This window comes from Linderina pennispora (genome assembly GCF_002104995.1).
Source record: "Linderina pennispora strain ATCC 12442 chromosome Unknown DL89scaffold_206, whole genome shotgun sequence".
In the NCBI taxonomy this organism is placed as follows: Eukaryota; Fungi; Kickxellomycota; class Kickxellomycetes; order Kickxellales; family Kickxellaceae; genus Linderina; species Linderina pennispora.
Genome location: NW_024468454.1, coordinates 1 through 16,590, shown reverse-complemented (window position 1 = coordinate 16,590; position 16,590 = coordinate 1). Strand labels below are relative to the sequence as shown.

Below are 16,590 nucleotides of genomic sequence, written 5' to 3'. Positions count from 1 at the left end.
ATAAACGACCATGCATCATCAGAAGCCGACGACTGTTTGGTGCGCGCTCCTTGCCCTTGCCCTTGCCCTTGCCGGTATCGACACCACCTACTGACAATAGAGGTGAATGATCCCCACAAGCGGAGATGGGTCGGCTGACGTCCTCCTGATCGCTGACATCGTCTACCGAGTGCTTGTCAGTAGAGCCAACCGGATATCCGGCATATCATCGTTGTCAGACCCGTCTGCTAGGCCGTCTACATCGGCAACAAATGCCTCCTCTGCGTAAGCCCACCCGGTATGTTGCTCCTCCTCATGGTGCTGAATAGCTGGCTGCTCTCGGGCTGCTGTCCAATGGGCCGCTCATTCGGCGGCAAGTCATCGAGCACTGGGACATCCAATGGCCTTCGCTCAAACAACGGCCGGTGCTGCGGATTTTCAGCAATCAGCGGCTGTCCCTGAACTTCCAGACGGTTATCCGCATTGGCAAGGCGCTCCTCGACCAGCCGCTCCAAACGCTGGCGGTCCTGCGCAATGGCAATGTTGTTGTTGTTGATCTGCTGCTCCACTTGGTCGACCAGGTCGTCAGGAGCAGGCATGTTGATTACAATCCAGTCACGCAGCAGGAAAAGCGCCAAAAACGCCAGCACCGTAAACACTGTGATGACCCCCCCTCGACGCACTTGGCCAGCCCCTCAACAATGACTTCAACCAGAGCATGGATGTTCTCTTCAGAGATAGAGATACCCAGAATGCGCTTTGCTAGCCGAGTCCATACCTTGACAACAATGCTGGTTAAAGAGTACAGCAGCAGCGCGGTGTTGGTGGCACCCTCTAGAACACCCGTATACGATGTAATCTCGCCGATGGTGTTGTTGTCGCGGACTGCCAATACCACTCGCGCCACGACGCATGGTCAACAAAGCGCGAGCCAGCTGTGATCACTGCCCCGGCTGAATTGGCCTGCATGGTTGCATTGGTGGCATCAGTGTCGCCGCTGTAAAGAGCGACAGTCGCGGCAACCGAGTCGTTGGGAACAAAGGACTGACCGCTCCAAAAGTAGAAGCGCGTCAACCAGTACACAATATACGGCAGCACCACAAGCCACAGGTTGACGACCGCTAGCCATCTGAGCCCAGTCCCCAGCACGCCCAAGAGGTTTGCAAGCATCTGGCGCACGATGATGCGTTTTGGAATGCTCTCCGGCATGTTTGGGTCGTAGAGCGGCGTGAACGCATACTCGTGCCACATAGCTCGCAGTATCTACATGCGGTTAGAAAGGGTTTAGTTTGTAGACCCCAATGCCAGAAACGCGGTGGTTTGAATCAAGGCGTCAAACGCTGCAAGAATTGGCAGTACTGCAGAACAGGCAGCTGATGCACTGGCATGCTTAATAAACCCCGTGAGAGCGACCGATTCCAAGTGCACTTACTTTTTGTTGCTATGTGTCAACCACTCTTCGAGACTACATGTGTGATTAAGGAGGGAGGGATGTTAGACCGTGGTGCTGGAGCTAAAGGACATAGCATGGCTTCCATCGCTACGGCGCCGGCCAGAAAACCAAAATTGACGTCTAGCTGACACTCACCATTGCTGGTGGACGAATTTTATGCTGCCCGAGCACTTGCACGGTGAAACAGCGGCTCCGTCTCTGTCGCTTCGCTCCGACATACGCGACAAATTGCAACTACACCGATATGAATTGAAGCTTAGAAACAAGTTTATTCTGCCCACGGAACAGCAGGTCCAGGCTGGCTCGCGTACCTTCGTCGCTATCCATGGCTGCCAGGCTATATGTAATGTGTGGTGCGTGTGCAATGCGTTGGTGAGAGTAGAGGTAATAATATTTAAAGAGAGGGGAAAGTGGGTGAATTGAGAGTCAAGAAAAGAGCTGTGGAAAAAGTGGGTTTTTACTTGTGGCGGCTAGAAAAATGGCTTCAGAATACTCTGGTTTTTTTAGTGATGAAAATAAAATAAAAAAGTCTGTGGCAGGTGTGTGGGCATGGCAGGAGAGCCCTCAGAAAACAACATCAGCATACTCCATCAGCTCTTCCATGGTCTGGAGCTTGTCAAAGTTGGCATCGGCGTAGTTGAGGAACAGGTCGATGCCGCCATCCTGTCTGTTGGGATTGATGCGGATTAACCCCTCGCGGTTGATGTAGAAAAACGAAAGGATATCCGGTCCGCCGGTACCAAAGTCAATGCTGGAATATGGCATATAGCGCAGGTTGGACGTGCCTATATATGCAGTATTCGGCGTGTTCGCAAGGTACATGAGCTCTTGTACAGGACGCCGATATCATTCTCGACGATGTCAATGAGCGTCTTGCAGTGTCCGCTCTGCACCTCCACAGCGGCCTCCTTGATGTGCTGCGCCAGCTGCTTGGTCGAGCTGCCCATGACCTTCTCGCCAGCAATATGTAGCGTCATAGGGCCTGTTGCGTTGCCAGCATATGCCCGTGGGATCGTCGAGCGGTCACGTATATCGTACGCCATCATTATATATACGTTGAGCGGCGGGCTGCCGAAATGCTCGGCATTGGCCGCGGGGATACACTTGACCAGCAGCGACGTCAAGATGTTGTTGGTTGACTGCGACGGATCGATATCTTGGCGCATGCGCTCCAAATTCTCGGCTGAGATGTGAAGCAGGTGCTGCTGCTCGTAGGGCGGCACATCAGGCGACTGCATCAGCAGCGGGATCACGTTTTTGGGAATGTCATGGGCAGGTCCGGAACACTCTCCTTGAAGTGCTTGACGATACTGAGCGGCTCCGGTGTGACCGTAGAGAAATGGTCCGCAATGACTTTGCGGTCATTAATGGGAGGGTCGGCCAGCTTGCAGTAGCCACCGTTGCGCACATATGCAGACAGATTACCTGGAACACTGCACAACGATGCCTCAAACACGGCGTGTGGGAGACACAAGCGAGAATCCCACATAGCTGTTGTCTTTGAACCGGAGCAAGCGCAGGACAACGCTGGAGTGGTCCTTGTGGAAGGTTGACTTGGGAACTTGTCCATCCCGATGGTATCGACAAGCTTTTTCAAGTTGAAAAACTGGAGGTCCTTTTCCTTCTTCAGCGTAATCAGGAACCTGTCGGCGGGCTGGTCGACGTATACGTCCTCGACACTGGGCATGTTAAGGTTGTCAGGGTCAACGCTGATAGCGCACCTCTGGTCGTCAGTAAGCTTGGGGCGACCCACTAGGATGGGGTAGTGGTCGGCAATGATTTCTGCACAGGCTGCGGTTAATCGCCTCTTTAGACATGAAGTCTGGGTCATTGGCCTTGTTTTCGAAAAAGAGTATGCTATCAACCGAGATACCAAACTCTGCCACGTCGAGGGTCTCAAGCAGGATCTCCTGCGCCTTGATAGACGATAGTAGCTGAGCGGAGAAATAGAGCCACTGACTGTCATCCTGGTGGTTAGAGTGTCAAGTATTGGAGTGCTAGGGATGAGAAAAGCAAGAGTATGCCTCACTGGCTGTCTGATGCGCTACGTCTGCTTTATATGAGTCATCTGTGGAATACGCACTGTACGCAGTGCTGCTACGCCACACAACGTAACAGTCACTTTTTGGAACCCTCGCCCCACAGCCACCTTTTCTACTTGCCAAATCCTCCGGATCAGCGATAATCAAATACCCGTGCCAAATTGACTCCTCAGATCACTGGCTCACGGGATATACAGTGCTGGCCGTAGGCGATGACGATGGTTGCCATCAGCCCAAATACTTACACCGCAAACTTGTGTTCTACTCTACACGTAATTATTTTGCACATTACACAGCTTGGCTTGATTACAGAATACAATGGCTCACGGTACGGCCCAACCCTGCGACAGCATTGGCAACTTGCAGGCCAAATGGGCAGACGACCATTGCAATGGCAATAGCATCAGAAGGTGACTAACCGCTGGGCGTCTTTACTGTGACCAAATTGGTAGTTCCCAGAAGCTTCCGTCTGCTAGAAGAGCTCCGACAAGGGCGAGAAGGGCATCGGAGATGGGGCGTGCAGCTATGGCCTGGCAGATCCCGACGACATTGACCTGAAGCATTGGAATGGCACCATTCTCGGCCCGCCCATGTAAGCATTCGACGCACAGCTGCGGTTGCTGGCATAGCCGCACGATGCATATAACTAACAAACAAATTTACTGTAGTCTGCGCATGAGAACCGCATCTACTCGCTGACGCTGTTCTGTGACGAGAACTACCCGAACCAGCCGCCAAAGGTTGTGTTCCTTTCCAAGATCAACTTGCCTGGCGTGAACGCGACCAACGGCGAGGTTGATTTGAAGCGCATTGGCTGCCTGGGCCACTGGAAGCGCAGCTATACGCTTGAGACCGTCCTGACTGAGCTCCGCCGCGAAATGGCCCAGCCGACGAACCGGAAACTGCCCCAGCCGCCCGAGGGCACCACCTTTTAACTCTATCTTCAGAAACGACATGTGTATCATGAAATGGACTCACGTATGTGCCCTGCCGAATGTTCTTTTGCACGCCGAAACTGACAGCCGCTCTCACAGTGCCTTTGCTATCAGCTCCCATGCAGCCATCGCTGCATGTGCAGAGTACGCTGCGTGAGGGGCAGGGCCAATTGTCTGCCTGCCTGTGTGGGGTGCCAAGATTTCACCTTAAATAAAAATAGGCAGGCTGTACTGGGAGAAAGCCAAAACCTCAACAAGCGAGCCAAGCTTTTCCCCACCCTTTTGTACTCTTGCCTCGACGCTTGCAATTCAACCTGCTCAACTCTCCTCACTTGCTCCCAAATGTCGGAATCTATCAAATCGAATTTCACCTGGCGACCCGACGAGCGTGTTACTACCGACGTACCAGCTGGTGCAAGCGGCCCAGGTCAACATCGACCCGAAGCGCTCGATAAAGTCCATCTACAAGTCGCTGGAAAACTTGCTTGCCAAGGCCGACGACCAGCTTATCGAGCAGGACTTGCAGCTGGCCTACGTCTACTACATGCGATACTCGACCATTGTACTCAAATTCCTGCCCACGCACCACGAGTACCGCCTGCCAAAGTATGCAAAGCAGAAGGAAGAGGTCAACAAGCGCTGTATCACGGTGCTGTCGATTCTGGAAAGGCTGAAGCCCACGTTGCAGAGGCGGTACGAGGTATACCAGGAGCGTATGAAGCAAATGGAGAAGATGTCGGTATCGGTGACAACATTCAAGCTGCCAAAAGAGGACAGTCCAAAGCGCGCGCCTTTACCAGGCATCCAAGAGTACCCACGCAAGGATAGCACTGCGGATATATATGGCGACGGGGGACCCAAGATCCACCTCGATCGATACGAAGATGAAGCCAAATATGGATACAATGTGGCCGACGCACTGAAGGGGGTCAGAATCAGCGATAACGCTATGAACACACGGCGGGTATCGTCCAGCAGCTATACTAAAGATCCGAATGTCAGGACAGAGACGCTGATAGAATATCCATCGCTGGAGGCATCCTCTGCTGCTGCCGCTGCCAGCAGGCCACCCCCACCCCAGATCGACTTACCGCTGCCGCCGGTGCCGCCAAGGGAGGTGACACCTGCAGAACTCAACCCCACACGCGCAGCAGACGCCGCCGCCAATCCCTGCCCGGCCACGCCGCGCGTCGGCTGCAAACCCAGGCATGATCACCATACCCGAGCATACGTCAATGGCGTCCGTGCAGCCGGGGATTGAATTTTCGCCACCACCACCTGGCCACGCCAATCTGTATGACCCGACATTTAGTCCCTCACCTGTCAGCGGAGGCCACACACCGTTGCCTTCGTCGGCACCAGCGTTGCCGCCGAAGCCGCGTGAGTACTGCGATGACTTTTCGGGCCTGGCCACCGAGACAAACACCATCGTGCCGCTGGGAGACTTGGCACAGATGTCGCCGACTGCACTTCCTCAGTGCGTAATCTCCCCCGATGAATACGCCCTAACCGAAGCTGGCGAGCGCATGCGTCCGATGCAGATTCCCGAGGATATCTTTGAGGAGTTCATCCGCATCGCCGAGCCCAACACTCAGCAGAACCTCGAGACGTGCGGCGTGCTCTGCGGCAAGGTCGTCCCTGGACAAGAGACACTGGTAGTAACTACGCTCATCATTCCGAAGCAAAAGGCTACATCTGACACATGCACAACCGAGAACGAGGAGGAGCTGGTTGTGACGCAGATGCAGCTAGAACTGTTGACACTGGGCTGGATCCACACACATCCGTCGCAAACCTGCTTTATGAGCTCTCTCGACTTGCATACGCACTTTTCATATCAGCAGTTTATGCCTGAGGCTATTGCCATTGTATGCTCCCCGAAGTATGACCCGCGCTACGGAGTCTTCCGGCTGACCGACCCGTCCGGCATGGATGTTATCAAGAGCTGCAAGCAGGAGGCGGCGTTCCATCCGCATGATGGCTCCGACATAATCTATACCAATGCTGATCCTGATGGACATGTGGTCAAGGCGCGGTACAGTTTTGAGATTATCGACCTGCGCAATGCGTAAGAGCAAATATACGCATTATCTTGCCCGAGTTAAAAGGGTGGACACATGTCATGAAGACATGCCTGTGAGATATTTGTTTGTGCTATCGCAAAACTACGACTCTGGAGAGATGAAGCTAAATCCTAGAGTTAGCCTTTGGATTTTATTGGCGCCTGAGCGATATGCGACGGTACAGGAGAGCTGCCATTGTGAATAATGCGGTTTACCCGTTTGCAAGTAAGCGAACGGATGCGTTCAGTATTTATGTGACCAAATATAGGCATTGTATAGCAGCTCCTTGCCATTCTACATAGTGCAAATTCGTGAAAGCTCGCCCCCTTATTACCCGAGACAGGCTACACTGAGTCTTGGCATATAAACAGTGAACTCATTCAATTCACTACTTCCCATCCAAGAATATAGTACTGGAAGGCGTGTGGTTCAAAAGTACCAGCCAGATACTTCAAATAGCGGTGCGTTGGTCGCTTTCAGGGCGCTATTTCTTGTTCTCTTCACTAAATCACTTTTGCAGTATACCTGTATGCCAAATAGAACTACCCCTTAGGAAATGGCTGATCTGGAAAGACTGCATACTACTTGGCTCTCTGTTGAAAGAATTCAGTCGCTCCAGCAACTTGTACAACTGGCGCAGACCAAGGTTGACTTGCAACGCCCAATACAGCACATATACCTGTGTCTGGACAAGCTGCTCATGAAGGCTGACCAAAGACTTATTGCCGAGGACCTGAGGCTAGCCTTTGTTTTATTCCTGCGCTACTTGGTAGTTGTTATCAACCACCTGCCAACGCACCCAGAGTACAGGCTGTCTGGATATGCAGAACAAAAAACTGTAGCCAACAGGCAGTGCGACACTGTACTGACGATCCTAGAGCAGTTGAAGCCCAGGCTGAAGAGATGGTATGAGACGTGCCAGGAGCCACTGAGAGGAGGACAAAGGATGTTTGGCCACGACATAACTAGTACTACACCGATTAGTAGCCAAACAGTACAGCCAGATACGGATGTAGCGGTAGACAATCAGCAAGAAACATGTGCTGCTTCAGCAAATATTCACCACAATGTCGTCGCCTCTCCGCTACTTCATGAACACTATCGCTCTCCTATCGGGTCGGCAGCAGACAGCCAAGAAGACCCTCCGCCATATTCAGTCGAGGATCCACTTTGTCGACGCAACACCTGTGCTGATGGAGGATTGGCCCACGCGGATACACCAGCAGCGTCGACCGGGAGCTACAGACAGAAGCATATTCTTTAAGCTTAGCCTGCACCCCTCGGCACTACCCTTCAGTACAATTTCACCCACACGACATACTCAAGCCCACCTATTCGCATTCTAAAACCAATAAACATATGGCTGCACCACTGCTTGGGTTACCAGGCCTGCGCAGCAGAACATTACCCAAAAAAAAACCAAACCATATCTGCATCCAATCGTGATGGCCAGAGAATTGGATGCAAATATGGGGAAATAAACAATGAAAAATAGCATCTCCACGTTTATTCCAGACACTTGCTTTCCTACGAATGCTGTTTTATTCGTTTTTCAAGACGCAGGTCGGCCAGCAGGTGACAGTTGAGCTCAAGAACGACCTGGCGATCCAGGGCACGCTCGAATCGGTGGACCAGTTCCTGAACTTCAAGCTCAAAGATATCCGGGTCGTGGACGAGGCGCGGTACCCGCACATGCTGTCAGTCAAGAACTGCTTCATTCGCGGCTCTGTTGTGCGTTACGTGCAGCTCTCGCCGCCAACTGTCGACACGGCGCTGCTGCAGGATGCGGCACGGCGCGAAGCACAGTCAACACAGCAGATGCAGCAGGGCAAGCCAGTGGCTGCCGCTGCCTGAGGCCTGGGGCTTTCTTCATTCCAATGCTCGTTTGTTGGCTAAAAATAAATATGCAGTGAGGCTTTCTGCCCAAGCATGGAAAAGTCGGCATCAATTAGCCAAGTGTGCCGATGTGTATATTGGGCCCTGCCTCATGTCGTGTCCGAAATACAATGCGGCTGCTGGGCTGCCAGTGAGCCGAGGCAAAGAATAGCAGACATTGCAAGCACAGTTCGGACCGACGGCTTCTTGGCATGCTGAGCGATTCAGGCCCAGCACGGTGTGCAGCCTGCCAGCCACCTTATTTACGGTGCATGTGCCGGGCGAATTCCAATTGTTCATCCTTCAAAGCCAGCAGACCATCCCCTTGCTCCCGGATCTGCACAGCATGGAAAAAACATGCCTGTTGACTGCCGAGTAACATAATTGCCAGGCACAATACTACCATTCTCCGCTGCATCGCTTGTTATCGATGGCAGATTGTACTGTACCCCCGATGCTTGGCCAGCCATGTAACTCTGTCGCACCACCTACCAGATGTCAGTTGCCTGAATGCCACGCAATCCGCCCTTTTTGCTTTGTCAGCTGCTTCGGCAACCCCCCATGCCAAGCGATTACGGATGTCGCTTGCTCCCGCCGTATTGTTTTGCCATCGAAAACCGTTGGCGGGAAGCACCCGCTACATGCAATTCCAGCGCATTCCCTTGAGTGCGGCCACATCGTAATTTCGTCTGGGCCTCGCTCCAAAAGCAGTAACCGACAAAGCTATTTATCAATCTCGCCCGTGCACCAGCGCTGATTTTTTGGAAACGAAAACTATTCCTTGCTGAGAGCGCACGCACGTTTCATTACCCAGTGGCTAACCGTACATTGGCTTTCATCTGCAGTCCAAGGGCTTCAGTTATCCATCACGCACGGCTGCTGCGCACAAAACCACATCTCCACAGCCGTCTTTTTGTATGAAGGCATTGAGCACTCGTGTTTCTGCCGGTTTCGCGCCTGTCTCTGTGCTCCAGAGATAATAGAAAAGCAGGAGAGATTGGCGTAGGCCGAACGAACTGGGCCTGAAGAGGGGGCAGAGCAGAACAATAATATAAACCATTCCACGCGGCTTGTCTCTACTTTCTCCCCCTTCCAAGCACAATTAATTATTTTCAGCTATTACTGGGCCCAAGTTTCAGTGTCGCATGCACCTATATATTTTCAATACAGCACGGCATCTGTGAGCAATATTCCACATCTAGTTTTTTTTTCACTTTTTTTCTTTCTACCCGTATTCCATTCAAGTATTATTCCCACCATATACTTTTTTCTTCTTTCCCATGCGCGCCACACCACAGCGACCATCTGGATGGTCTCAGTCACTGCTCGGAATGCCGTCCAGCACATACCAGGGGCCATGGCGATCATCATATCGGCATGTGCGCTCGCACTCGAGCGGCAATCTCGAGGAGGCAGCACGGCCAGGGTCAGCAGCCTCCTCTGAGGGCAACACCACAGACATCAGCATGACTCAGTACTGCAGTAATGGGTCATTTGTGGAGAGCGGCGAGGGAGGGCGGAAGGTTTCACATTCGGTGACATCAGCACGCAGCTCATCTACTGCACCGCTGTCGGCGGGTAAATGCCAGGGGCTGGCAGGGAAGGCAGAGCTGGGCACAGCGCGGCGCATGCTGATTTTTGGAGGCTTGTTTTTCACGATATTTCTGTCGGGGCTGGACCAGACAGTGACGTCGACTATCCTGACACGGATCGCAGACGATTTCAAGGCTTTGGACAAGATGGAGTGGGTGCCGACAGTGTTCATGCTGTGTTCGACGTGCGCGAATATCATATCGGGACGCGTGGCAGAGGCGTTCGGGCGGCGGATGGTGCTAGGGCTGGCACTGGCGGCGTTTGTGGCCGGCGCAGCCTTGTCTGCTACAGCGCCGAGCATGGCGGTGTTCATTTGCGCGCGCGGGATCTCGGGCGTGGCATGCGGCGGGATGCTGAACCTGTCAATTATTGTGATCTCGGATCTGGTGGAGCTGGAGCGACGCGGGCGGTTCCTCGGGTGCCTGCAGATCTGCTTTGGCCTGTCGAATGCCGCGGGGCCGCTGGTTGGTGGGATGTTTGCAGACCATGTGGGCTGGCGTGCAGCATTCTACACAGACATGGGTGTGGGTACAGCGACGCTGCTGTATCTGGCATTAGTGCTGCGTGCTGAGCCGGCGCGACGCACTGGCGTGCGGCTGGACTACGCAGGCATGGCAGTGATCGTCTCCAGCATCTCGCTTCTGATAGTGGGCATGAACATAGGCGGCACAATGCTGGCATGGACGGCGCCGACGACGATTGCGTGTCTGGCACTGGGTGGGCTGTTGCTGGGGCTGTTTGTCGTGGTGGAGCTGAATGTCCACAATGAGCCGCTGGTACCAATGTGGGTGTTTGGCGTGCGCAACCTGGTGATTGCGTGTATGGTGACGTTCTTCTGCGGCATGACTATGTTTGCGGTGATCTTTTACATGCCTGTATATTTCTCGGCAGCATTCGGCGTCAGCGCGATGCGTGCTGGCCTGCTGGTTTTGCCGTTCGGCATAGCGCTTAGCATCTCGTCGTTCGCCAGCGGCTACGCAATGTCAGCTACGGGCAAGTACCGACTGCTTCTGCGCCTAGGCCCGGCAGTGATGGCTGCAGGTGTCGTTCTTCTGGCTCTGCTGGGCAAGGTGCCACCGATCGCACAGGCACTGCTGCTTTTGGTGCCCGGTGCAGGCATGGGCAATGTAATAGTAGCGAATGTGATCGCGGCGCAGGCGACAACACATCCGCGGCTCGTGGCGACGGTGACACCGCTGTGTGAATTCTTCTTGAGTATTGGCGGCGTGATAGGCGTGGCTCTGTTTGGTGCAGTGCATCGCAACCGGCTCGCTCATATCCTGGCGGCAGGTGCTGCAGGCGAATCGCCAGCTGCTCAGAAGATTATTGGCGAGGCACGGCGCGATGTTAGCGTAGTGTATGCAACGACGATTCCTGGCCCTCTGCGCGCAAAAAATCGCCAATGCATACATGCACTCGATGGCACTAGGGCTCTGGGTGCTGCTGCCGTTTCTAGTCATTGCCTTTGTACTGGCAATGGCTCTGGAAGGGAGCCCGCTCAAGGCCGGGCCAAGAGACGCGCCTTTGGACAGCGAATAGATATCCGTTATATATCCCCTTAAAACTTGTGTGATATTATTCAACTTTTCAACACAATATATTCCTGTACAATTTTACATGCAGATATTGAGTACGCATGCGGTGCTACATCAAGCTTGCTACTATCGCTGCCTCTGTGGCCACCAGCGAGTGCAACATAAAATCTACACGTGCATATATAAATGCACCTTCCATTCCACTTTCAATCTAATGCAAGACTTGCTAACTACAGATGCAGCTGGGAACTGCTGTTGCTTATGAAATGGATAATGCGTGGATGATGGATTTGATGATCATTTAGTATATGTATCTTTAGCATGTGTACGTACAAGTACTTCATATATTACCCTCTACTGGATGCTAATGTGCTGAGAGATCCAAAAGCTGAAGGCGAGTGATAAGTGATCTGTAATGCTCGCTTCCCAAGATATCTTGTCGCTCGGTGGACTTATCACCAATATATAGTACTGGAACTCCCGAGCCACCCATTACCTTGTTTTCCTGTATGCATCTGATGGTCGGGCACAGTATGGACAGTATCGTTACCATTCTGCAGCTGGCCATCAGGCCGTTTGTATACCCACACACATCCAGGATCATAAGGGGTTTGGAGTGGATACTACTGCCTATAGAGGTCCCCGATACAATTCATGTTTGTGCAAGCAATCGCTGTGAACACGCGTGGCTGCTTTCCCTTAATATCTAAATTCTCCAGCCTGGTAGCGCTGCGACGAACGAGTTCAATTTCAGGCGATTCGGCTGATGTGATACCGATTGACAGTCTATGCATGCCGATGATAATAACAGGGACGCTGATCCAAGAACTCCTGTATGTATTATAGATACCGATCGAGATCGAGTTGGCAACAAGACCCGAAATAAAAGTACGGACAAACAAGCTAAACCATGGTCACCTAGTATATCGGGCCGAGAGATAATTCGGTTCTTTGCATTAGGGAGCATTCAGATTACCTCGTCGCAGAATGCCTGGGCATAGGTTGGATCATCGCACTGAACCATATCATAATCGCTTGGCCAATTGGTGTCAGATACAAGTCCGATGGTTGAGACACCAGGGAGTACTAAATCGTCAGAAGGTGGCTCTTTGAAGTGTCCAAGTAAAGCACCATCTAAAATTTCTGAGATAGAGAAATGCAGCGTCAGCATTTTGATGTGAGAACTGCTGTGCGTTGCTAGAGCGCAAGGTAGCCCCATAAGCGCCCAGAATCTATCCTCTTTAGACAGAACTTAACAATGTATGATATCAATGATGCACCAATTGATATCTCAGTAAATCCTATCCAAGTCTGCGCTCCTCCATGCAGAGCACACGCCAATTAATGACACCATATCGAGAAAATATGAGCCATCACTATACCGATGCTTCCTAGTTGCCCAGCTATCATCAGCTGTATATCCAACAATTTGTTTAAGCATGAGGGCAGGGAGAGATTGGGCAGGTGAAGCGATGGAAGAGAACATGAGTGAGTGAATAGAGCAAGCAAACCACAATGAAGAAGAGATAAAAAAAGGGTGGCAATGATCTGTCTTTTTAAGACAAGCAGTAGGCGTTTCCGCAATGATGCCAGAAACATCACAGATACCAGCTGTGGCCAGAAAGCGGGTTTGATTAGGTGTTTGCAGACAATACAAAACAGAAATCCTCAGCTACTTGCTTAGGAAGCTACGGTCTGCACAAAGAGAGCAACCACCTTTGCCTCATTACTTGTTTTTAGGAACCTTGTTTTGCACCAGGTCAAGTGGAATGTACGTCTACGTATACTGAGAATGGCCCTAGACTACCGAGCGCTTTACCCGTCGAGCGACCTTTCCCTACGCTATATATTGAGACATAGGTAATAATAGCTAGGATAAAGTGCAGCAAAGTATCTCCATTTGATAGCTAGGCGGTGGCTAACATACCCCTCACCTGGCGCCCAACGTGTGTCTCAGTGAGTAGATACAAGGGGCGTATCTCTAAAACTAAAACAAAAAATGGCCCATCACCTTAACCCAAAACATTGATAAAGCTACCATACCCAACAGTCTCCCAATAGTGTGATACAAACAACTCCCCTGCACTCGCATGTATTTTTCCATCCGATCATGAGCAGCACTTCATTTGAGATCACGCGGATCCCGACGCCAGACGAACAACGCGCACTGACAACCGAGACCGTCTACACAACTACGATCTCGCCGCAGGAGACCTCGCAATTGCTTTCGTTCATCGCCAAGCATTTGCCTAAGCTGACCGGCATTGAGCACGTGAAGCGCGTGCGCAAAACCAGCACTTGTCTGCAGGTAATCCTCTGCCAGACTAGCGCTATTACAGAGGAAGAATTGCTATGTATCCTGAAAGACTCGGAATGGACATTGGGGGAAATCTGTCAAGTGCCGGATACGCCGCCGATCACGGCCGATCAGTTTAGCAAGTGGAAGGATGTGTGGCCGGTGGCATTCCGTCCGCCGGCACAGAATCGCGTGGAGATTACTGAGGAGGAGAGGAAGTACATTGCCGGGCAGATTTTGCGCAGTGAACAGGAGGGCGTGGTGATGTGTCAGCCCAAGACCCATGCAGTGGTGGCTAGTGCTAGGGCCCAAGATCACCCTTGAGACATGCAGCTATGTGCTGTATTGGCAAGGTGGCTGATCTGGAGCTGGCGCGGAAAGACAGTCTGGTGCCGGCCAAGCGCATGCACGATGAGCCAAGTGACACGGCCGGGTACCTGTGCGAGGGCCTAGATGTGTTTGCAATAACCGAGCCATGTGTGATGTAAGTCGAGGCAAATGCAAATTGGAGGTGCTATTTTGCAAATATGGTGCTAAATAGCTGTTTCATTGTAGGTGCTGTATGGCGCTGGTGCATTCGCGGATCGGACGGTTATTTTTCATCAACGCAGCGAGCGGCGGTGGGATCAGCTACTATGGAATGCATGCGCGCAAGGGTCTCAACCACCATTTCTCTGTGTTCCAATGTTCAATGCCTGAAAAGTCCGATGCGTAATTAACAAGCAATAAACCTACTATTGGAAATATAATGGCACTTCTAGATTGGATTCTGGATGTGCCTAGACAGTGGACGATACGGTTACTGCGTATCTCCTCATGTGAAGATCCAGGATAAAAAGCAGCAGCCTGTCCTGCTGGGTCTTCGCTCTACATTATCCTTCCCCTATCCAATGAAGCTCTTTACTACCTTAACATTCTTCGCTCTCGTGGGACTTGCCACGGCCGTGAGCGACAGCGACTATGCAGCTATCAAGAAGGCGCTGGCCAGCGAAATGAGCAACCACCATACGTTCACGACCCCCGAGCTGTACCATGACTTGGCAGCAGCCCTGGGGCTGACGGACGCCTGCGCAGTGCTGTACAATGGCTCGCCGAATTTGCTGCTTGGGTACCAGAAAGTGTACGAGCGCCTGAGCGCACTCGCTAATGACCCGACGAACACGGCCGAGCAGACAAAGACTATCGGAGATTTGCGCGATTTCACGCACAACGTAGTTTTGACTGACCCGAACCACCTCTAAAGAAATGAATAAAAGCTCAGTTTGGTAATCGAAAAAGAAAACGCCATCTCAAAAGATATCCTCGACGTCCTCCCATGCGTCAATCTTGGGCGGGCCACTGGTCTGGTGCTTTGCGGCACGCTCGCGCTCAGCCCAGTATTCGCCGGTGAAGCGCCAGTAGGACTCGCCCGAATCCTTGTCAGTGTCCTTGACGAACCAGCGTGGCTTCCATGGCTTCAGCTCGCCTTGCTCGCGGCGCCGCCGTGTTGCACGCTGCTTATTCTCCAAGCGCGACTTTTCACGGTCGGCGAGCTCGTATTCGCCGGTCTCCATCGCGCGCTGGTCAGGGCGGAAGCGCGAGTCGGTCGGGCACAGGTACGGCTCGAGCCCGGCGGGCTTATCATTGAGCGACACGGCAAAGTTGGTTAGGTGGTAGGCGTTTTCGCCGCGTGCATTGGCCTTCCAGAGCACGAACGGGCGCTGCGGCAGCTCCAACGAGTTCGACTCGGCGAACCGCACCGCATCGCCCAGTGTGGCCGCGTCGTCCATGTACTGCCGGGCGCGGGATGTCGGTGGCCTCGGAGTCTCCACGGTGGCCGACAGGCTTGGCGACCAGCTTGGAGGTCCAGTCGCCGGCGATTTCGTGGACAATGGAGCCCCGGCGGTTACGGGCCTCGCCAGTCACGCGGAACTTGTTCTTGCCCATCCAGTTGGACTGCATAAAGGTGATTTTTGTCAGGTCGCCGGTGCGGTGGTTGCGCACGTTCAGGTCGCCGACATGCTCGATCCAGAAGTTGGCAATCATGATGCCGTTCACGTTCGTCGTCAGCTTGTCCCACGTGTAGTGCTCGGTGAAGTACCCCTCGTGTATGTGCGCTTCTTGCTTTGGTGTGCCCGCGTCGGCGTCGCGCTCCAGGAACGCCAGGGGCAGCTTCAGTGTCACGTGGCACACGCCCGTCGGGACCACGGTCAGCGAGCCGCCGTTGAACTTGGAGCGGATGTTCGTGTCGGCATGGTACGTGTAGTTCTTGCCCTCGACCCAGCACGCGGAGATTGGCGGGTGGTGCTCGACCTGCTCCGACAGCGCGCGGTACTTTTTGTCCCGCCTGACGTACTCGAATGTCTCGCCCAGCAGCGGGTTGAACGGCTTGGCGATGCGGCCAAAGGTTGACGCGTAGTTGCTCATGGCGAAGCCAGCTACAAATAGCGTGCGGTCCTCGCTGCGCCGCAGAAGCGTCGCGATCTCCAGTAGATCGCAGTACTCCATGTCCTCGGTAAACCGCTGCAGGAACGACGATGGCTCGTTGAAGAACACAGGCACAGAGATCTTGGACAGATCCTTGCCGATTGCGCCTTGATGATCGACCACAGGTTCAGCGATGGCCCGCCCTTCTTGATCTCCGGCAGCTCGTTGCGGATCCGCACCGGCAGCGAGTAGCCGCTCAAGTGGGTCAGATCAGCTGACGGTGTGGCCTCGGGCGTGGTCTCTGGTGTAGCCTCGGGCGCAGCATCTGGAGCAGCGTCTGGCTCTGGGACTGTGTCCTCGGGCTTCTCGCCAGCACTTGGCATGCTGCCCTGGGCCACAGCCGACGTGACGGC

General features: G+C 53.1%; 3 protein-coding genes across 3 annotated transcripts; all 3 read right to left on the bottom strand.

Moving 5' to 3' along the window:
* Positions 1–173: 173 nt before the first annotated feature.
* On the bottom strand, positions 174–695 carry DL89DRAFT_94441 (uncharacterized protein). The gene has a single exon (XM_040892283.1). It carries the CDS (start codon positions 576–578, stop codon positions 237–239), a length of 342 nt encoding a protein of 113 aa, XP_040738937.1. The 5' UTR covers positions 579–695; the 3' UTR covers positions 174–236.
* On the bottom strand, positions 696–1,493 carry DL89DRAFT_94447 (uncharacterized protein). The gene is made up of 2 exons (XM_040892284.1): positions 1,412–1,493; positions 696–1,242 (listed from the first exon to the last, which is right to left on the bottom strand). Exon 2 carries the CDS (start codon positions 1,228–1,230, stop codon positions 814–816), a length of 417 nt encoding a protein of 138 aa, XP_040738936.1. The 5' UTR covers positions 1,231–1,242; positions 1,412–1,493; the 3' UTR covers positions 696–813.
* Positions 1,494–15,060: 13,567 nt separating this feature from the next.
* Positions 15,061–16,342, bottom strand: DL89DRAFT_231080 (Oxysterol-binding protein; the record flags this gene model as incomplete). Its single annotated transcript, XM_040884908.1, has 3 exons — positions 15,061–15,471; positions 15,545–15,853; positions 15,935–16,342. Coding segments are annotated over 3 exons (1,128 nt in total), but the record flags the coding sequence as incomplete, so codon positions are not given.
* Between the last annotated feature and the right edge of the window lie 248 nt (positions 16,343–16,590).